Raw genomic sequence first — 23,190 nt, forward strand, 5'->3', positions numbered from 1 at the left:
TACCACACAAAATATTTCCCAAGGGAATATGGTCTCCTGCTTGTATTTTATAAAAATTAAAGTGAGCATTTAGGAGAAGCGTATGTATACATACAATAAAATCTAAAAGCATTTACTAGACAACATATGTAAAAACATGAGGCCAAGGCAAAGGATCTGTTTTAAAACTAGTTTGTGGTCAGTAGCCTTAATCTCATTCTAGGAAAAGAGATGGAGAGATACTGATCTAAGACTTTTACATTTATAAAATCACTTAATCCTTACGTTACCTTCCCATTTTTTAGAAAATGAAACTGAGGCACAGACAGATTATCTGGCCTATTCTGTGTTCTCAGAAGTGAGAAGTGAGTGTAGTGTGGAAAATCAGGAGTTTTGTATAGATCTTTATGATTGTAGCCTTACTATCTGTTCCCAGTTGAACTGCAGACAGCTAGGTTTACTTACTCAAAGCACATTTAACGAGGATGAGTAGGGGTATATGTGACTTAGTTTTAGGAGATACCACAAATAAAACATTCAATACACATTTGAACTATAGTTTATGTTAATATATTGTCACATTTTAATGTTTATAAATGTAAATATCAAAACCTAAACTGTAACGCTAGGAGCTTATGATGTTTAATACAACAATTCTGAAAAAAGCAACTGAGATTTAAAGAGAATATGTAACTTCCAGTTAATTACATCCCTGGAAGACAAATGTAGAATGTATTTCCTGACAGGAGATTTGTGTGAAATGCAGGCTTGTGTGTTGTCAAAGTCCACATATTTTGGCTATGAACATTATGTTTTCACTTTCTTCATGCCTTGCTCATGCTGTTCCCCTTCTTGTTTACTTTCTACATCATACTTTTAGAATTTGTTCTATTCTCATGTCAAGGCTTAGCTCATTTCATCTTCTTTGGATCTATGGACCACATGGATAATTGTACACTTATTGTTTCAGGAGTTCTTATTCTGCTTCCATCTTTACGATAGGGTACTTTCTGTATTTCCCACTCTCTAGGACATGCTATAGAATGGAAATATGCACTAAGTAATAATTAGAGACTGAACAAATGTAATTCTTTACTTTATGTGAACAGTTTGTTTTAGCAGTGGTATTTCACAGGATCACTGGAAAAAGGAGGCATTTTTATAATATCCGAATGATCTGAAGGCTGTGATTCATCACTGAACTGGAAGTCCAAGGTGTGGCTCTGCTTTTGGGTTTGGTTAAAGCCTGTCTAGTAGAAAAGAGAGAGCTGAAAGACAAGAAATGGGATATGTGGATATGTGAGCCTGGGTGTTGGAGGAATAGCAGCCAGGCTCTGACAATGGTGATCTCTCATTTCTGAAGGCAGGACTGGTACCACCATTGCCTGGGACCCAAGATTCAGTTCTGCTTTCCTTGGATGATTCAGTTTTGTGGGTTTACTTAAATTAAATTAAATTAAATGACCTATGTATGCACAGCACAACATTAGAAATTTGTGAAAATAAAATAAATTAGCTATCCTTAAGCATCCATATAAGAATATAGAAACAACCAGCAATTAAATAAAAAAAAAAGCCTAGGAAGACAATTGAATTATTGCTGATATGCACCCCATATGTTTATTGGAACACATATCCAGGATGGTGGTGGGGAGGAAGTAAGGCAGGAGAGAAGAATGGATTTCTTGACAACAGGTGGCATAGGCAGAGGGAGGAGGAAGTCAGGAGTTTAGAGGAATAGAAAATAATTATGAAAATTTGGTTTGTGTTTCCCAAATATTCTCATGCTCGTACTGCTCATGAAAGTATTAAGAGGCAGGGTGAATAATTCTTAGAGAGGCTGCAGAAGATGATGGTTAGTAGCTTGTGTTATGAATTTGCTCAAAGACTCACCCAAAGTGCACAGGCTCTCCAAGCATTATCTATCACATCACAGAATCAAGATAATACCATTCCACGTCTCATAAGTCTTTTGTGGGACTTAAAAGAGGAAATCGTGAAGCTCTTAGCACGGTACCCACAAATAATAACTCCACAATACCTACTAACTTAAACCACTATTACACTGTTTTATTTTTGAAGGATTGAAGTTTATATTAAGTCAGTAAATATCGTAAGTGAGACAGAGTGCAAAGTCTGCTTGCTCTGAACCCATGGCCTCTCACTGTACTAGACAGAACAAGGTGTGTGTCCTGGTAGTAAGAAATGGACTTGACGGTTGTGGGAGGAGGCATACAAAAATAATGAGGTTGATATCTATGGACAAAGTCTTGAATGTCTGGCTGAGGTATGTATTAGTGGCCAAAAAAGAACTGTGATGGATTTATAGATTTTAAGACAATGAGCATTACTATTTATTCTAGTGTATTATGCTTTAAAATATCTTAAGTCCTAAGATGGCTCAAAGAACATCTTATTTGGAAGTGGGAGCATTTCATGCAGGTAGCTCTGAACTGCTGTCTTTGAGAGGGACAGAGTCGCTTAGCTGGCTTTGTTTAACCGCTAACATACCAGTAATCTACCATAAATGCCTCTTCTCCAGATGAGGAAATGGAGGCCCAGAGTGGTGAACAATGTCACAAAACATTCTAGAAGTTAGAGGAATAATTTGAAAAGAAACAAACAAACAAAGAAAAACAAAACAAAAACAAAAACAAAAACAAAAAACAGCTCTCCTGATTCTGAGACTATGTTCCTTCTACTTTATTAGAGCTACGAAAGCATTATTGAAGTTCTTGGGCTATAGATTGGGGTTAGCCCATATTGTACACTGTAAACAGTGTCCCGGAAGTTGTGCACTTTGTTTAATGAAAGGGATAATATGAAGAGCGTGTCTTTGGGTTTTAGAGGAACCTAAGAGGATCTTATTTTATTTTCCCATTTAAAGCAGTGATCTCTTATGCGTTCCCACCAAAGGGCAGACAACCTTTGCTCAAGTATCCAGAGGCAAGTTTTCTACTGAGCGGTATTTTCACTGTATCATTTGGGATCAATTAAGAGGGAGCCGTTATGAGATTATACTGTTAGCAGCTGGTTACCATATTAGAGGCTAAAGAAAAAAGCAGGTCAAGAGGGTATGAGACAGAGTGTAAAATTGTCCAAGCACATAGTGATTACTAATTTAAAGCAATATTCTTTTGTAGCTTTTCTATCTCAGAGTGGTGTGCTTATATCAGCCCATAGTAAATGAAGAATCCAAACAACGTGACTGAGTTCATTCTTTTGGGCATTACAGAGAACCCGGAGCTGCGGAAAATACTCTCTGCTGTGTTTCTAATCATGTATGTGTCCACAGTGTTGGGAAACCTACTCATTGTGGTAACTGTGATCACAAGTCAGAGTCTGAGATCACCTATGTATTTCTTCCTTACTTCCTTGTCCTTCATGGATGCCACCTACTCTTCTGTCATTGCCCCCAAGTTAATTGTGGACTCTCTCTCCAAGACCACTATCATCTCATTAGAAGGCTGCCTGACTCAGCTCTTTGCAGAGCATTTCCTTGGTGGTGTGGGGATCATCCTTCTCATCGTGATGGCCTATGACCGCTATGTGGCCATCTGTAAGCCCCTGCACTATACAACCATCATGAGCACTCGCATGTGCTGTCTGCTGCTGGGAGGGGCCGGGTTGGGGGTAGTTTTCCACGCAGCAATACAGCTTCTCTTCATGTATCAAATACCCTTCTGTGGTCCCAATGTCATTGATCACTTTATGTGTGATTTGTTTCCCTTGTTGAAACTGGCCTGCATGGACACCCACACCCTGGGTCTCTTAGTCATCCTCAACAGTGGGGTGATGTGTGTGACCATCTTCCTTATCCTCATCACCTCCTATGTGGTCATCCTCTGCTCCCTGAGGTCTTGCAGCTCTGAAGGGTGGCGCAAAGCCCTCTCCACCTGTGGCTCCCACCTCACTGTGGTCATCTTGTTCTTTGTGCCATGCATTTTCCCGTATGTGCGGCGTGTGGCCACTTACCCCATAGACAAGGCAATGGCTGTGTCCTTTACCATTGTTGCGCCCATGTTAAATCCATTGATCTACACCCTGAGGAACACAGAGGTAAAAAATGTCATGAGGAAACTAGTGAAATGAGGTACACTGGGTGTCATTGGCTTACAGGCTAAGGACAGATCTTTTTTACAAAGACAATGAGATCCTGCCAGTCCCATTCATTCCAAATCATTGGGCACCCTGCAGCCAATGACATCCTTTAAGTGTGTAAATCAGATTAAGATACTATAATGAAGTTGTTTCCTACCTCTCTAGTACAATTGCTCCATCCCTTTTCTTATAAGACTCTGGGCACCCATTTTTATTTTTTCTTTTTATTACTTTTCTTTTTTTTTTTTCTTTCTTTCTTTTTCTTTTCTTTCTTTCTTTCTTTTTTTTTTTTTTAATAAATAATTCAATTCTGGTTTTCAATAATTCCAGTCCTGGTTCAGAGCTTTTGTTTGTTCTTACTCTGCTTGCTGCTAAACTTCTCTTTCCCAGAGCAATTGCTTGGTTGCCTCCATCTCATTTTTTTTTCTTTCAATTTTTACCACCTTAAGGTAAAGTTTCCATCTTTTTAAACGAGTGTCTCCTGATGTCTTTCCTTGGGCATTCCCCTTACGTACTCTCTGCCTCTTCATTCCTGGATCCATTCTACATGTCCTCATCTTGACTCATGTCAAAAGAGAAGAAAAAGCCCATGGCAGCATAAATAACTGTTGTTATTAAAAAAATAGGATTATAATGTTTCTGTTTTAATTATAGAATTATAGAACTGGAAGGATCTTAATGATAGTCTTAGCCTCAAATATTTGTGCCCCATTTAAGAATTTTCCTAGAGTCAAAAGTAGGTCCAAAAGCTCCATCTTCTATAACATAGGTAAGACCTGTTCTTATCATTTGTGTTGAAATTACTTCCTGTCAGTTTGAATACAAATTTCTTCTCTTATCTCTTGTACAGTTCCCCAAATTAATTCACACTACATATCTTTACTCATTAAACATATTATTTCAGAGTTCAGTGCCTGACTTCTTAACAGTAACATCTGAAACAAATTTTATTCTTACTCTCTTTTTAAAGGAACTTGCTTTTACTAATGTTAGCTCATAAGTCATATGATTTTCTCTATATTAGTACTGAAAAATTCAATACATGATTCAATTCAATTCTATGATACAAAGGCAGAGCAAAATAAATCAAAATAGTGCCTTAGTTTGGAAAAGAATATATTTTTTAAAAATATTTATTTGTTTATTTGACAGACAGAGATCACAAGTAGGCAGAGAGACAGGCAGAGACGGGTGAGGCAAAGCAGGCTCGCCGCTGAGCAGATAGCCTGATGTGGGGCTCAATCCCAGGACCCTGGGGTCACAATCCTGGGATTACGACCTGAGCAGAGGTTTTAACCCACTGAGCCACCCAGGTGCCCCATGGAGAAGAATATCTTCTTACAAAGCATTTGCAAGCATCAGATTAATGGAGAAACATTAGATGAATTTGCTTCTTATTTCACTGAGAAAACTTAAGCCATCGGAAGAACATTTCCACAGAGTCATGACTATCAATCTACCAGCATCTGTTCAAATATATATCACCTTTCTACCTTCTCCAATAAACACGTTAACCTTGCTCCTATCCAAAGGCAACCAACCTCTTTACAATCTGTGTTCTGAGCCTCACCTCCTTATCACTTACATAAAGGCATCTTTTATTTCACCTATATTTTCCTCACTAATGGATCATTTGCTTCAGCAAAGAAGCAGTCTGTCATTTCTTTTATTTTTAAAATGAAATCTTCCCTTGGTCTTATTTCCTTTATCAGCCACTACTCCATTCCATTGCCTCCTCATTGTAGCTTAATTTAAGAGGTTCTTAAATGCCTGTTTCCGAATTCTTTCTATTCTTCTTTAAACTTTTCCTGGGATACGTCAGTACGTAACACTGAAAATGCTCTTTTCGAGGTCACCAGTGACATCTGCGTCCCTAAATTGAGTAGTCTTTCCTCATTTTTTATTGTATGGACTCTATCTTTAATCCCAGTCAGAAGAATGAAGTATCTTTCTGTGTTCTAATCAGACAATAAGCAAATACAAAAGTACCTCCTCTTTCCCTGAAATTCTAGAACTCCATCAATAATTTACTCTATCTCACCCTGGGTATTTACCTAGGCAGTGGACCTTTGGGAAATTTGGCTGGCTCTTCCCAGTAATTCCTAATTTTGAGACACCATTTTCTATAATGAATTAATAACACTCCTCTACCAGAATGACAAAGTGTATTTTCATTAAAACTGATAAACTTATTCTAAAATTTGTATGTGTATGTAGCTATGTTTGAACATCCTTGGCAATAAAACCAGTGTGAGGGCCATAGAGATAGGGGACAGGATCTTCTACAAACCAGAATATACCATAAAGCTTTGCTTTGTAAACATTTTGTTATAGGCCTGTTAAAAAAGAGCTTTAAAGAGTGGAAGAAATGGCCCGGGATTAAGCCATCTATCTTTGGAAACTTGGTATAGATTTTGTAAATTAATAAATGATGAAGGAGGGATTTTAAATCTGAGGGTAGAATGGTTTATTAGATCAATTCTAGAAAGGCAAATTGCTATTTATCTCCCTCTATTTGATACCCCCATTTCATACATTTCTTTGTGCCTGTTTCTGTCTCTGTCCTCTCTCATTTTTGATTTGTAAGGCTGTTTTTTGAAACTTCACCTAATATTTGCACAAATAACATGTTGTTATATTATCTGTCTCTCCCACCTTCACACTATTATTTCAGTGTTACAGCTCTCATTTCCTCTAACAAAATCAAATAATTAGTGATGAAGAAAATAGGGTGTTAAATAAAGTAGAAGATGTCAAGTGTGGTTTGAAGTAGGGTCCAGAGTTCCAGGATTAATTGCTGGAGTCCTGCTGTTGAGTTATGTGTTTAGAAGATCATCTTCTCTAGGAATAAGGTCCTGGTCAGATGGTTCTTCTGTTCATGAAATCTCTCTAAAATGTCAGTGAAAAGATAATAATACTTGTCCATTAATATCACAGGTGAATAACACTTGTCCCAAAATTCCACAGGTGAAGGTGCTTCTGCAAGTTCATTTTTTCTGATCAATCACTTCAATTCTGCTTCTTTTTGTCAGATGTGAATAGACATAGAAATAGGTAGGATACAAAAGTGTGTAGAACAAGAGATCCCTGGGTATGGACCCTCTCTGAAGGGACATTGAGCTAAGTCTATGTTTCCCTCAAGCTTCAATCCCAGGGCTACCTAAATTCAGAGTTAGCAGACCTGCCATTCCTTCTCTTAAAAAAAAAAGAAAAGAAAAGAAAAGAGAAAAATTCCTTTAATCTATACTTCTTTGCACATTATTTGTAGAATGCATTACCAGCAATTGCACTATTGGGTATTTACCCTAAAGATACAAACGTAGTGATCCAAAGGGGCACGTGTACTCGAATGTTTATAGCAGCAATGTCCACAATAGCCAAACTATGGAAAGAACCTAGATGTCCATCAACAGATGAATGGATCAAGAAGATGTGGTATATATACACAATGGAATACTATGCAGCCATCAAAAGAAATGAAATCTTGCCATTTGCGACAACATGGATGGAACTAGAGCGTATCATGCTTAGCGAAATAAGTCAAGCGGAGAAAGACAACTATCATATGATCTCCCTGATATGAGGAAGTGGTGATGCAACATGGGGGCTTAAGTGGGTACGAGAAGAATAAATGAAAGAAGATGGGATTGGGAGGGAGACAAACCATAAGTGACTCTTAATCTCACAAAACAAACTGAGGGTTGCTGGGGGGAGGGGGTTTGGGAGAAGGGGGTGGGATTATGGACATTGGGGAGGGTATGTGTTTTGGTGAGTGCTGTGAAGTGTGTAAACCTGGTGATTCACAGACATGTACCCCTGGGGATAAAAATATATGTTTATAAAAAATAAAAAATTATATTAAAAAAAAAAAGAATACTGATGTACAAGAAGGCAATTTCAGTGCTGTTTGCTATTTACAGTGTTACTATATATAATACATAATTCTATAGTCCCACAACAAATGCCTAAAAAATGGGACAGAAAAGGACCTTAAGAGTAAACAAGTTTCTTATTCAAGCCACAAAGCAGAGGCTTCTGATTTTAAATATATCCACTTAATCTTCTTTAAGTTCATTTGAGGCCAAAAGTAAAATTAGATTTCTGTCTCAGAATATTTCAGGAATATTTAAATGGCTGAATCTTTGCACTGATTTGGTGCTGGTTGTTGGCGTTTGTCTCTCTTAAAGTGAACTAAATCACTAAGACAATAGGGAAAAAGGAAAGCTCAGGCATCGCTTAGGGAAGACACAGGTGGAAAGAGAGAAAGTTTTTTATTTTAGTTTTTCTTTCAATTCCAGAACTAGTAAGAGTATAAAACATTTATGGGAATCAGCAGAGAAATATTGAAAAAAGAGAAAGGTGAACTAAGAAGCATGTATTTTCCCGATTGTAGCAAATAGAATACGCTTAGTTAGACAAAGAATAAATCTTTTTATTGTTAAAGTAAATTATGATCATGATAAAAAATACAGTAGATTTTAGGGAGAATAATTAAGAATGGAGTTTTAATCTATTCTTTTGATTAGTAATAACTATATACATATATATATATATATTTAAAAGACATTCATATGTGGCTAATATGTACTAATAAGTGCATAAAATCTTAAATTTAGCCTGAAATATGATTATAGAATATTACTTACAATGGTGACCATGTTATTAATTCCTCATATAGTTTTTCTTGTTTGTTTCTTTTTTCCTTAATGTTTGTTTGTTTTCCTTAATGTCTCTGCCACAGAGCTAATGGATATGGATATAAGCAAGATGTCAGAGAAATAATTCAGGAGAGAAATAATAAAGTCAAGAGCTAGACTTGAATAAAGTATTAGTGACAATAGAATCTCTAAGGGCAGAAATGAGATCCAAACGGATTATAAAATGCTATGAATGAGTTGCAGTCTAGGGCATGTGGGTGGCTCACTGGGTTAAGCCACTGCCTTTGGCTCAGGTCATGATCTCAGGGTTCTGGGATCGAGCCCTGTATGGGGCTCTCTGCTCAGCAGGGTGCCCTCTGCTCAGCAGGGAGCCTGCTTCCCCCCCATCTCTCTGCCTGCCTCTCATTCTACTTGTGATCTCACTCTGTCAAATAAATAAACAAAATCTTTAACAAAAAAAAAAATTAGTTGCATTCTAAACTGGATACCTAACAGCTTGGGTAAATGAAACAGAAAGAGAATCAGTGATCTAGAAGATAAACTAATGGAAAGGAAGTAAGTTGAGTAAAACAGAAATAAGCAATAGGCATCTAGAAACACATGAAGAAAGGGTTGGAGAGATTAATGAAGACATTAAATGTTCCAAAATCAGAATTCTTGGGATTCTCATATAATTTTAAAAATATACTTGAAAGTTAAAACAGGAATTTCTATTATTTTCAGAATGATTGATGCTAGAATTAGTTGTGTGCCAAAATGAATGGGAAGGAAATAGTGGGCAAAGCGGTGAATGGGGAGGGAAATTTCCCAGGTCACAGCCCAGGAGATGGTTCACAGTTCCGTTTACAGCCACGAGGGTCCCTGAGCAATCTCTGGTGCACCTCCAGTGTATTAAAGAGTACCGCTATTGAGAAAGGATAGACCTTTGAATATTTGGGAGTGTCTGGGACATGATACACCTATTTATGAAAAGATTATAATTGTTTAACATTTTTAGTTTAAGAAGCTATGTTATGTTATCATGCTAGTTCCACCTACACTAATTATACTGGACACTTGATAAAATGATTCTCAAGCCCCCTCTCCTTTTTTTTGAACTGCTAAGTTTATGGAAAATGATGGTGTTGTGGATTTGAAGACTTTTAGGGGTGTTTGGGTGGTCCATTGGCTTAAGCATCTGACTGTTGCTTTCAACTCAGGTGGTTGATCTAGTGTCTTGAGATCATGCTCTGCCTTCGACTTTGCATTCAGCATGGAGTCTGCTTCCAATTCTCTCTCCCACTCCTTCTGCCCCTCCTGCTCATACTCTCTCTTGAGAATAAATAAATCATCTTTAAAAAAGTAAACTTGATTTTTAATTTTAAATTTCATACCGTTCTGTCCAGTTACTTACTGAAAATAAAAGTCGATTACTTTTGTATGTTCACATCTTGGTTTTAACATTATATTAACACATCTGTGTAAATGGGCAGAGTTATACATTTGTTGTTTTTCTCTTTTCATATGTCATAAAAATGCTTCACTATTCATGTCCTCACACTATTAATTAGTGTTTCACTGTCAGCATCAGGTGCTATCAATCTGTCATAGTCTGAATTACAGAAGCATCCTCCTATTCACCACATTAGATATTTCTAAATTTTCACTATCATAAATTACATGACATCATCTTCCATTATAAAAGTTACCACCCTATTTCACTTTTCAAATAACCTTTAGGATGGGAGTTGCTACTATAAGGAACACGAACATGTTTGTCATTCTGGAAATAATGCAAAGGTATTTTCCAAATGATTGCATGAGTGAAGCACTTTCACTACAATTTTAGAATTAGTATATTTTTAAAAACATGATTTGAAAGAACACATATTTTACCTTATGGTGGATTAAAATTTTCAGCTCACTCTGTGTGTGTACACAGTGCTTAAAAATAATGCCAAATTGTTGATAGATTGTGTCTGTAAGTAATTGGGCATTATCTTCTGATTCTACATTTATTTGTTTTGTGTCCTTCATTGAAGGGCCTCACGTGAACAAGAGAATCAGAAGGCTTGAACCTCTACAGGTGGATGGAGAATTGAAAGGTGAATCTGCTCCACATTCTTGAAAAGAATGGAAATTTCTTGTTCTTTCCTGTTGACAATGTGGGAAGGACTTGGGTGTTAACATCTGTTAACATCCCAGACCTACCATCTGTTCTGAACTTTATCTTTATATGCACGAATTTCCTACCAGTGTAATAAGGACAAGACCTAACATGGACCATTTCCTAGGTACTAGTCCCAGAACAATTTTTTTTTTTTTGTATTATTTAACTTAGTTAACATGACAACACTCTGATATAGGTTATTTCTTCTAAACTTCTGTTCCTATTTTCAAATAATAAAATAAAAAATTAAACACATGGATACTTGTTCTGTGTTTGTATGGAGCTTTCCCATGTATCTTTCTCTTTTGTAAAGAATGAATGAACTTATCTTAAAGGCCAAGTTTATTTCAGAAGTTTAATGAAATATTTGGAGAGTAGCCATAATTTGCAAGTGACTCTTAACATGAATGTTATTCTTCTGTTTGCAGATCAGGCAAACAGGGATAGCATGCAAATGCCCTCTGCTCCTATTCTGTGCACATGGGTGGATATGATAACTCCAGTGTCATACCCCTTTCCTTAGAATCTTTCTCAACAGTTCACTCCAGGAAGCCACTGCTAACTAGAGTTGGTAATTGAGATAAACTATTTCTCCATAGGTGGATACCTCCTTTCTCCCTTACAGGAGATCTGGCATTTTGAAAGTATTTATAATACTTTTTCTCCTCCTCAACTCTTCCTGAACTCCCACTTACACCTTCCACAAATTTTGAATATTGTGGTGAAGTGAAGCTAGAAACACAGAAGATAACTTTTCATGTGGACACACCAACTTCTTAATGACTAATATATCTTTTAAAACTGGTCTGAAACACATTTTTCTTTATCATAATTGTAGTCTCTACATGTTTCTTCTGGCAGCTTTAAGCTTTCCCTTGGAAATCATGCAAAACCAAAGCTTTATAACTTGAGTTTGGCCTCCTGGGGCTTTCACAGAATCCTAATGTTCAGAAAATAGTATTATTTATATTTTTGTTTGGATACATTGCAACTGTCGGGGACAACTTGCTAATTGTGGTGACCAGCAGCAGTAGCAGCTCAGCACTCCTCGGCTCCCCATGTACTTCTTCTTGACTTTCCTCTCCTTCCTGGATGCCTGCTTCTCCATTGTCATTGTCCCCAAGATGATTGTGGACTCCCTCTATGAGAGGAAAACCAAATCCTTTGGAGGTTGCTTGACCCAGCTCTTTTCCGAACACTTGTTTGCTGGGGTGGAGGTAATTGTTCTCACAGCCATGGCCTATGACCACTATGTGGCCATCTGTAAGCCCCTACACTACACAACCATCATGAACTGGCGGCTCTGTGGCATTCTGATAGGTATAGGCTGAACAGGGATTTTTCTGTATTCATGGTACAAATTTTCTACTTTCCAGCTGCCCTTCTGTGGTCCCAATGTCATTCATCATTTCATGTGTGATTTGTACCCATTATTGGAGCTTCCCTACACTGACACACACATCTTTGGCCAACAGTGGGTCTATCTGCATCATAACATTCTCTTTGTTGCTTTTCTCCTATGTTGTCATCTTGCTCTCTCTGAGAACCCATAGTTCTGAAAGGCAGTGGAAAGCTCTTTCCACCTGCATATCTCATGTTGCTATTACGGTTTTCTTCTTTGTCCCCTGAATATTTGTGTATGTATGACCTCCATCTGCTTTCAACTTTGACTAAATGGTGGCTGTCTTTTACACCATCCTAACTCCTTTGCTCAATCCTTTGATTTACACTTTCAGGAATAGGGAAATGAAAAATGCCATAAAGAAAGTATGGAATAGACTGATGGTGGTTTGTAGTGGCAAATGAAACATTGAAGTTTAAAAAAATTTTTGAAGAATAAATGTCAGATATTTGAGACAAAAGTTTTGTGTGTTTTGTCCTCTTTAATAGGAGCTTATATATTGAAAAAATAAAAGAAAAGAAAGAGAACAAGAAAAATGAAAAGACAAAAAGCCAGTAATATGGTGCCAGGAAAAATATTTTCACACTTAGATCACTTACCAATTCTGATTTGGTAATTCAGTATTCATAGTAAATTAAAAAGTATTGAGGGTTATGTTTACTGAATATGTAAGTTTCAATGAAAGATTATGAAGAGAAATTACCCATCAAAACTCTTGCCACTCAAATCATGCTTTGGTAAATCTTTGTGGAGGAATGACAAATACATCTGAGACAATAGAAACAAAAACTTAAACTATTTCAAGTGAAAAGAAAGTTACATGTAAGATATTGATCTCTGTGATCCATGAAGACACAGTCAGGACTCTAGGGTGGAAAAGATCAAGAATTCTCAGAAACTGAACAGTAGGAGTTCCTATATCATATGATTTGTTCTGAAAAAGCAAAATTCATACCTTGGACTTCATGACCCCATTTCTCATCTACTCTTATTTATTTTAATTTTTTTATGTTTCAAGAAAAGCTATTGCTTTCTGATATGTTGCTATAATTTTATTTTATTTTTAACTTTTTTGTCCATTTCCTCTCATGGACTGTATGCTCTAGTTGAGGCAGGGAATTTTTTTTTTCTTTTTTTTTGGTTCATTATGTATCAGAATAGTCTAGGACATCCTTATGTAGGAGTTTGGTGAATAACTGTTTAATAAGTGCATAAATGAGGTATCTTCCCATATTGCACCTTTAAGTATATCTGTAACATTAACACACCAAAGTAAAGTTTGGCAAAGGAATGTAGTTATTGCTGATATTAGATCTTGGCAATGATATCTCTTTCTACATATAAAATTTTATATAATATATATATAATTATATTTTATATACTTTTATATAAAATATAATTATATGTATATACGACTTGAGCCCAAATCAAGAGTCAGAGACTTAACTTATTGAGCCATCCATTACCCTATACAGATGGCATGTATATATAAATAGAAAAAGAAAATACAGAAGACATGTATTAAAAAATTCTACCCTTTCCTTCTTTCCTGTCTTCCTCTCTACATTGACTTAGAAACATAGATAAGATTAGGAAAGAGAGACTTGAACATTAATATTAAAAATTTAAATGGCAAGATTTCATTTCTTTTGATGGCTGCATAGTATTCCAACTTGCTATTTGCCACAATGTGGATGGAATTAGAGGTTATCATGCTTAGCAAAATAAGTCAAGTGGAGAAAGACAACTATCATATGATCTCCCTGATATAAGGAAGTGGTGATGCAACATGGGGGGTTAAGGGGGGAGGAGAAGAATAAATGAAACAAATGGGATTGGGAGGGAGACAAACCATAAGTAACTCTTAATCTCACAAAACAAATTGAGGGTTGCTGGGGGTGGGGGGTTGGGAGAAGGGGGGTGGGGTTATGGACATCGGGGAGAGTATGTGCTATGGTGAGTGCTGTGAAGTATGTAAACCTGGCGATTCACAGACCTGTACCCCTGGGGATAAAAATATATTACATGTTTATAAAAAATAAAAAATTAAAAAAAATTAAATATATTTGGGGCTCATGGGTGGCTCAGTCATTTGAGTGTCTGATTCTTCATTTCAGGTCAGGTTATGATCTCATGGTCATGAGACTGAACCCTATGTAGGGTTCTTCACTTGTTGTGGAGCCTGCTTGAAATTCTTTCTCTCCCTTTGCCCTCCCTCCCACAACTCCTATGCTCTCTCTCTCTCTCTAATACACACACATATATATATATAAAATATATATAATATATATTGAAAAAAGATAGAAAGAAAGAAAGGGAAATTTTTGTTACCAGTTGACTTTTCCTAAGAGAAAATTGGAAATTAAAGAAGGTGAGAAACTTGTTTAACATCACATAGGAGATAATGAGATAATGGTGAGGCTAGGGCTCATGTCTGTTTACCCGAGATAGTTCATGTATGTAAGCCTTTAACTTGCTTCAACAACTTTCACACTTCTAGAAGACATGGGCTTAAGCAAAGCTTATGGAGAAGTAAACAGACTTTCCTCTCCTGCAGTTCACAGTGAGTTGAAGCTAACTAATTGGCCCCAAAGCATGTGTTTGCCCATGGACCAGACCATCTGAACGAGGTAACACATTGGCCATCCTTTGGGACTGGGTTGGAAGTAATGGTTTTCCTGGAGTTCCTGAGGCTGGACGCCTGCCTTAGGCATTTGTAAACTTGGGTGAGAGTTGCCATAAATATGCAGTGCTGTGGAAGGAATCAGTTACCTCATGTGATTTCCAAAAGAGCAACTCTGGGAAAAGAGGTGGCTTCAGAGGAATTTATCTCTCAGAGTGCAGGGATAAGGTTCCTTCACAAAGATTTGAGAAACTGAATTAAGAAATTTCTCTTTTTCATGAACCTCTCCCATACTCCAATCTAAACCTTCTTGTTTCTGTCTAAATTAGTGTTTTGGGGGAGGAACAATGTGATGTAGGGTCACAGGCAGAGTCCCTTTTCTGTATAAACTCTCTATATCCCATCACCTCATAAAAACATTGACAAATATCAGTGAAGTACAGTTTGCATGTTTTACTCAAGCTTCATATGATTCACCGTCTAAGTAAATTGAAGTTGAAGATACGAAAATATTTACTCTATTGGAAGTCATCTATTTCCTCATAAGCAAAGAGGTAAGTTTTTCAATTTGCCTGAGATCATTTCTTCACATTGCTTTGTCAAGACTGATCTGATTGAATCTATACTCAGAGTGTCTTCTAACAAATTAGTTCCTGGACACCATTTCCACCCATGAGGGGCTGAGGCAGTTAAGGCTTCCCAGACCTATCCTGGCCTCAGTGCAGGGCTTTCCTACTTTCAAATCATCTTTGTTTAATGTGGGGTGGGTAGAGCAAGAAATTTCAGCATGGCATTGAGGCCATCTTGGGAAAAGTTTCTATCTTGGGGAGTCCCCTGATTTGAAAAGTTTTAGGTCAGTGGTGATGCTTCTGGGCTGGGGTATAAGATAAGAGTACACATTCTATGCATTTGGGTTTTTAAGATCTTGTTAATCCTCTGCTTATGACTCACAACTGCAACTTCTGTCTGGCTTTGGGGTGAAGGATTGTGTGGTGGGTCAGGAAGAAAGAAGCCAAACTCTCCAATGAAAATTTGGGTCAAATGACACTCTCCAATATTTTTGCTCACTTCCCTCTTTTGTATGTCTTTTCTGTCTTCTCCCCTAACCCTTCTCTTCCTGGTGTCTCCTCACTCTCATTCTCCTCTCTCCTGCTCTGACTATATGCTCTCGTTGCCTTATCTTCCTCTTCACCATTATTCATTTGGATATCTAGTTTTCCATTTTCCTCACCATGCAGTTTACAGAACCAGATTTTTACAGAACTGGAAGTTAAGGCAGATGGCATCCTTTTCTGATCTTTCAGGATTTGCCTCCTCTTGCATGCAATCTGCACGATGATAGGGATCTGATGTTTTATATGCTGTGGAGGGTGAATGTTAGAGAGAGAAAAAGCTATCTAGTAGCATCACATTCCTATTTTAGCCTGACTGTACTATACTCACTGACACTTTCTGGATCACAGGTGAAACTCTGCATACAGAATTTACTGTACATAAAGCAAGGGGCCACACCTATCTTGCAAGAAAATGTGTAGTTCAAAATAACTAATAAAAAAGGAATATTGTTTCAATGATGTTTGAAAATTACAGAACAAGAACCATATATCATCTAGGATTGCCTTCTCCAATTGTGTGTATAATATATATTTATTAAATCTGTATATTAAATATATGTATGTATTTAATAAAGCACTTATTAATAGTAGAGATAGAGGCAGATGCCTATGAGCCTGGAAAAGCATAGGTTTGCTATTGGTACCAATACAATTTGAAATGTAAAATTTCAACAGGTAAAAAGTAAAAATTAAGATTAAGGAAAAGAAGAACCATGCTCTAGTACTGTGAAGTCCCCCCAAATCTGAGAGATAAGGCAGTCTGTAACTATGAAAAACTGATGATTGAATTCAGTGATAGAACTATGAGTGGTTGTGTTGATCTCATAAAATGTGCATATCTTATAAATGCTACTTTCTTGTCTTAATGCCCCAAATCATCTTTTTTTTCTTTTTTTTAAGAGATTTTATTTATTTATTTGATAGAGATCACAAGTAGGCAGAGAGGCCAGCAGAGAGAGAGTGGGGGGAGACAAGCAAAAATCCTGATGCAGGGCTGGATCCCAGAATCCTGGATGATGACCTGAACTGAAGGCAGAGGCTTTAACCCACTGAGGCATCCAGGTATCCCTTCTTTTTACTTATTTAAAATAAAACAAGATAAAGCTATTTCACTTGGCTTTTATGATTGTCCATTATCTACCCCTAAATTTCTCTATTACAACCTTTTAATTTAGCAAGAGTATAGTTTCTATGGAGATCTTCTCTATGTTAACCTGAAGCTATGCATGTTTCTCCCTCTATGATATTTTACTGATTCTCTCACCTAATTCCTCCTCTCTTCACAGCCAAGCCCTCCCTATCATCAGTTCCAACACATTTTAGGAATAAAAAAAAATTTTATGTTAAGATTTTATTATTTATTTATTTATTGTTTCTGAGAGAGAGAGACAGAGAGTGAGAGAGAGAATGAATGGGGGCTGGGGCAGGGGGAGAGAATATATGAGCAGATTTCTGCTAAGCATGGAGCCTGAGAGGTGGGGCTTGATCCCAAGACCTGTGAGGTCAGGACCTAAGCCAAAACTAAGAGTCAGGAACTTACCTAACTGAGTCACCCAGGTGCCCCAAGAATCTAAGGTTTCAAAACAATGTAATCATTTTTTTTTCTTTTCTAATGATGCCAGAGACCATTGGACCTGCCAATCACAGCCTATAGTTATAACATCTCTAGTTCATCATACTGCACTAGTATTATTTCAGCTAGATGACAGATTAATTTTAAGTTTTATTTAGGTATGTAATTTTATTAAGGGTTAATGGGCAATTTAATTCAGTAATCTTAAAATTTGTATTTTATTTTGGGAAAGTGAGAATAAACTTATGGCTTACTTGAATTTCAGAGAACTGTGTTGGGAACTCCAGTTTGCATACTTAAGGATAATACTTCACTTCTTTATCATTTTTGAAACTTCACTGCCCAGCCAATTGATAATCAAGGTACTTTAATTCTTTTGGAACTGAACTTCACTTGCTATTATCACATATAGTTTTATAGTAATTCTTATGTAATTAATGATCTTATCTAAAGGTGTGTTATCCTTCTGACTTGGTTGTAAAGAGGGTGAGGACATATTTATATGCCCCATTATATACATTGAAGATATAAGTATGCATATAGTATATATAAGTAACTGATTTGATTTGTTATTGATTAATTGAAGGATTATTGATTTATCAGAAAGCATTTCTCGAAACTCATACTAAAATAAATTCTAGATTATTTGACATCAATATTAAATGTACAGAAATATTGTGGACAGAATAAAAATAAATTGTGCTAATTTCCTAAATTGAAGTAATAGAAGGTAAAATTATGGCCACCCTGAAGTTGATTTAAGAAGTAATTTCTTCTTAAAGCATAATCCAAACAAGATACTCAAGAGGTCAGGAATAATAGATGCAAACTTGTGCCCAAATCAAGAAATGTGTCTTTTAAGAGAGAGTCTCCAAGTGTATAGATTTTAAAACTATAAGGGTTATTCTTTTTCAGTAATTGAGGTGCATATACATTATATGTACATCATACACATAAGTATATACTTAATAAAGTATCTATTAGGGTGTCTAATTGTCAAATGAAGAAAAAACTGCAAGACATTAAAGTAATCTGATCAAGATCATACAGCAAAGTCATTAGTTCTTGGCAACTTGGCAGAGCTAACAATTACGTGAGAACTTTGTTACCCCTGAAATTCTTGGTCCACATAAGAAGACCTTCAGTTAATGATCATGGGTGAAGCATGGACATCAGCTTTAAAACATAAAGAAAAACAAAAACAAAAAAACAAGTTTCCCAAGTGATTTCAATATATGAAAAACTGAAAGCCATTCGTTTATGTGTTGATGGAATTAGAAATGTAAAAGTGCAGTTCTGAGTCCAATTTCATCACTATTGCCAGGTCACTATTTCCCCAATTTTCTCTGCAGATGAACAGTTTCTGCCTTCACTGTAACCATGGAGTTGAATAACAGTGTGAATGAGTTCATTCTGTTTGGGCTAACACAGAATGTTCTGAAGGAGAAAGTCGTGTTTGTGGTCTTCTTGTTTCTATACCTTGCAACTCTGATGGCAAATTTACTGATTATGATGACCATAAGATACAGCCGGACACTTGGGAGCCCCATGTACTTCTTCCTTTTCTACTTATCCTTTGCTGATGCCTGTTTCTCAACAACCACTGCTCCTAGGTTGATAGTAGACTCTGTATCTGAGAAGAAAGTCATCTCCTACAATGAGTGCATGACCCAGATTTTTTCAGTTCACTTCTTTGGGTGCATGGAGATCTTGGTGCTAGTCCTCATGTCCTTAGATCGCTATGTGGCCATTTGTAAACCCCTGCGGTACACAACTATCATGAGCCACCGTGTCTGTGGTACAATGGTGAATCTGGCCTGGGTGGTATCTTTTATCCATTCTTCTGCACAGATTTTCTTGGCTTTGAAACTACCATTCTGTGGACCCAATGTTATCGATAATTATTTCTGTGATATGACACCTTTGTTGAAACTTGCATGCATGGACACTCATTTAATTAATTTACTTGTAGTTTTTAATAGTGGGGCTATCTGCATGGTAAGTTTCATAGTCCTGCTTACCTCTTATATTTTTATCTTACATTCTCTGAGTAACCAGAGTGCAGAAGGAAGAAAGAAAGCCCTCTCTACCTGCACCTCCCACATTATCGTTGTCATCTTATTCTTTGTCCCATGTATATTCACTTATAATCGTCCTGTAACTACATTTCCAGTGGACAAGATGGTGGCTGTATTTTACACTATTGGGACACCCTTGCTCAACCCTCTGATTTACACTCTGAGAAATGCAGAAGTGAAAAATGCCATGAGGAAGTTATGGTGCAACAAACTCTGACTTGAAATAGAAAAACAAACGAACAAAACAAAACGAAACAGAGGACTCCAATTTCTAACTCTGTAATAACTTAAATAAAATTGGACTGATGGAAAAGAAAAAAAAAATCATCCCAAAATGGACATCTGAATCTTCCCCCAGTAGGATTTTTGTAGACATAGGCAGAATGACCACAGAGCACAGATCCACTTCATTTTGAGTCAGCACCATAGAGTGACACACTATCAAACACAGTAGTATTTGTGAGAGATAAGTCCCCTTCACTCTTCTGCTGTCTGCAAAGCAGATTGCAAGTCAGCTTTCATTGCATCTATCGCTTTAGCTCCCTACTTTGTACATTATTTGGTTTGTGTTTCTTTTTTCCATTGTTCTGACCTGGGTTGAAAGACTGGTCCCTAATTTTGACTGACCTACTTTGTTGGCAAATCAGTTTTGACACTACTAGATCTGGATCTTATCCTTTCTGGTTCAATGATGAATATCTCCAAGTGAGTACAAGAAGTTGATGATCCCACAGGACTATAAATATCAACTAATTAAGCCTCTATTTGGTGGTTATCTTCCCTTTGTAACATCTGTAAAAACAGGCCTTTTTTTTTTTTTTTGGTCTCTTGAGCATGTCCAAGAATATAACTCATGACCTATTCAAATAGTATAATTCTAGCTATATCAAATAAATTCATTGTGTTGATCCAAAGTTTCTATGTACTTTAATATCTTTCTTCTTTGTTCATCATGTTTACTATTATTTATTCATATTCTTAGTGTCATATTAATTTGTCATAAAAGCCCATGGGCATTTCCCTAATTGTTGGTTCATGAATTGGGGACAACTGTATCCAATCTGAGAGTTATATTATAAAAACCAATGCTTCCTTGATAAGATCATACATATTAGAAAAGCAATGGCTGACAGAGAAAATAGAACTAATGTTACAATATTTCATCCAAAAAAGGAATATACAAGGGGTTGTTTCATGACTAGTTGATAAGATTGCTTATCCATGGCGTGTACATTTCTGGGATGAGAGAAATGTTTCAGGTCATGGTTTCTTGAATTCTACCTTTACTAAGCAAACTTTGCATGGTAATTTGGCTTCCTATAGAGATTTTCCTCTCTGGAGAAAAAAAAATACTGACTAGTGGCTAGAATAAGCACTTTAGTGTTTTGATTCATATTTTTCAGGTATGTCATTAGACTTACATTCTAGTTCAAGTACTGTTAATGAATGAGTCGGGACAACCATGGTCATCCCCTGTGTGAGTGGGCAGGGCAATGGTTCTGTCTCTGGGAATAAATATAATCAAGACTACTTTCCTACAAATCTGGTAACTAGAGCTTGAAGTGTGGCAGATGAACCCATCTAAATCCATTCTAAGAGGCTTTGGTTGAGTATGCCTCCTTGAGGATAAAGGTCAGATTTCAAACTCTGACAATGAAGGTTTGGAAGATTTATTTACAGTTCATCTCCTGTACTGGAAAAATCTCTCCAAGTATAAATCCTATAGGGGTACCCAGATACCTGAGTTAGTTAAGCATCTGACTCTTGGTTTCTGCTCAGGTCATTTTCTCAGGGGTTGTGAGAGCTAGCCCCTTGCAGGGCTCCATGATTGAAGATTTTCTCCTTCTGCCCTTCCCCCTACTCTCATGATCTCTCTCTCTCGCTCTCTCTCTTTCTCTCAAATAAATAAATAAATCTTAGAAAAGTACAAATCCTGTAGATGATGAGGCAGGAATTTCTTGGTTGGTAACATAAGGCATCAATAAGCTACTTGCCTTACCACATTTGCCACAAATTTAGCTTTCCCTTATTTCCCTTAATTGCTATATTTTGATATTGCTATAGAAACAGATGGGAAGAGGAGAAAAGAGGAGAAAAGAGAAGTAGTTTGAAAGTGAGATTATGAAGGAGTGAAGGCTTTTCAATTTTTAGTTTTAGGAACTTCCATTAGGTGTGTATTTGTGGAAGATCATTGATGATCAGGAAGTTTTTTTGTTTTGTCTTTTGTTTTTTTGTTTTTTTTTTTTTTTTTTTTTCTTTTTCTATAAGTTCTGTTTGGCTGAGATTTCTCTGAAAGTGCATGTATTTAGGAATCTAAAGCTCAGGGGAAAAATTTCATTTCCTAAGTTAGATTAAAAGTAAAATAAAATCCAGGGTTTTGTGACTTTAAATACTATCTCTATGCTGATGATTCACTAATTTGCATTTACACTACAGACCTCATCCTTGATTGGCAGATTTGTACACTCAAGTACTTGCTTGATACTTTCCTTTATATATCTAAAGATATCTTTATATTTAATAAATGACTTTTTTTCCCTTTCAAAAGGTGGTGGATATTATGGAGGGCACATAATGCATGGAGTACTGGGTGTGGTGCATAAACAATGAATTCTGGAACACTGAAAAGAAATTAAAAAAATAAAAATTAAAAAATAATAAGTTATTGTGCATAAAGAATGAACTCTGGAATAATGAAAAGAAATTTAAAAATAAGTTTAATATACTGGAAACCTGTGTGTGTATAAATTCACAACTTAATATAAGATATTTTTTAAATTTATAATTAGGCACTGTTCGAAAGGACAGTTATATAAACTAGACATATAGTCCCTCCAGGTGGATCTGTTTAAAATCTAATTTTTTTTTTAATCTAGTAGAGATGATTAGCCTAAAGTATTTCTGTCAGATTACAATTTTCTTTTTGATACATGTTAAATGTTCTTTTTGATTCTTTCTAGGCAACTTTACTAAATAATTTATTCTCAGAATAGGCTTGTAAAACAGTTTGAAAACACTTAGTATTCAGGTACCTGAATAGTTAGTTGGGTGACTGCCTTCAGCTCCGGACATGATCCTGGAGTCCCGGAATTAAATTCCGCATCGGGCTCCCAAGTCCATGGAGAGTGTACTTCTCTCTTGGACCTTCTCCCCTCTCATGATCTCTCTCACTATATCTCTCTCAAATAAATATTTTTTTAAAATAAAGACATAGTATTCAGTCCACTTAAACTGTACATGACTTCAACTGGAAGATCTTTTGGGGCATAATTAAGCAGTCTTGGTAAAAAAATAAAAAAAATAAAAAAAATCCTGAAACACAAGATTCCTGAAACATCTGAGCCTAGGCTGTTTCACATTTACATAAAGAAGTGTGGTTATGCTAGAATAGTGATAATTTTTAAATGTTAATTATTTTCATTTAGTTTCTTATAAGGCATAATTGATACTGTAGTGTGTGTACTCAGAAGACAGCAAAGATGATGAATTCCAGAGTAACTGTACTGAGTCGT

General features: G+C 36.4%; 2 protein-coding genes and 1 pseudogene across 3 annotated transcripts in view; all 3 read left to right on the forward strand.

The window, feature by feature from the left end:
- Window positions 1–20,586, forward strand: part of LOC309840357 (uncharacterized protein) — a gene marked incomplete at its 5' end in the record, with an annotated part of 33,410 nt that extends 12,824 nt beyond the window's left edge. Inside the window, one exon of the mRNA XM_082682412.1 lies at window positions 18,961–20,586. Coding sequence (XP_082538538.1) covers window positions 18,961–19,895 — 935 coding nt within the window. The 3' untranslated portion in view covers window positions 19,896–20,586. The remainder of the gene's footprint in view (window positions 1–18,960) is intronic.
- Window positions 3,166–4,071, forward strand: LOC309872985 (olfactory receptor 4C6-like; the record flags this gene model as incomplete). The annotated part of the gene is made up of 1 exon (XM_082747955.1): window positions 3,166–4,071. One exon carries the CDS (start codon window positions 3,166–3,168, stop codon window positions 4,069–4,071), a length of 906 nt encoding a protein of 301 aa, XP_082604081.1.
- LOC309872962 (olfactory receptor 4C15-like) lies at window positions 11,772–12,693 on the forward strand (annotated as a pseudogene). Its single transcript has one exon. The product of its transcript is annotated as an olfactory receptor 4C15-like (transcript).
- Window positions 20,587–23,190: the final 2,604 nt, after the last annotated feature.

This window comes from Mustela nivalis, assembly GCF_964662115.1.
Source record: "Mustela nivalis genome assembly, chromosome: 9".
NCBI lineage: Eukaryota > Metazoa > Chordata > Mammalia > Carnivora > Mustelidae > Mustela > Mustela nivalis.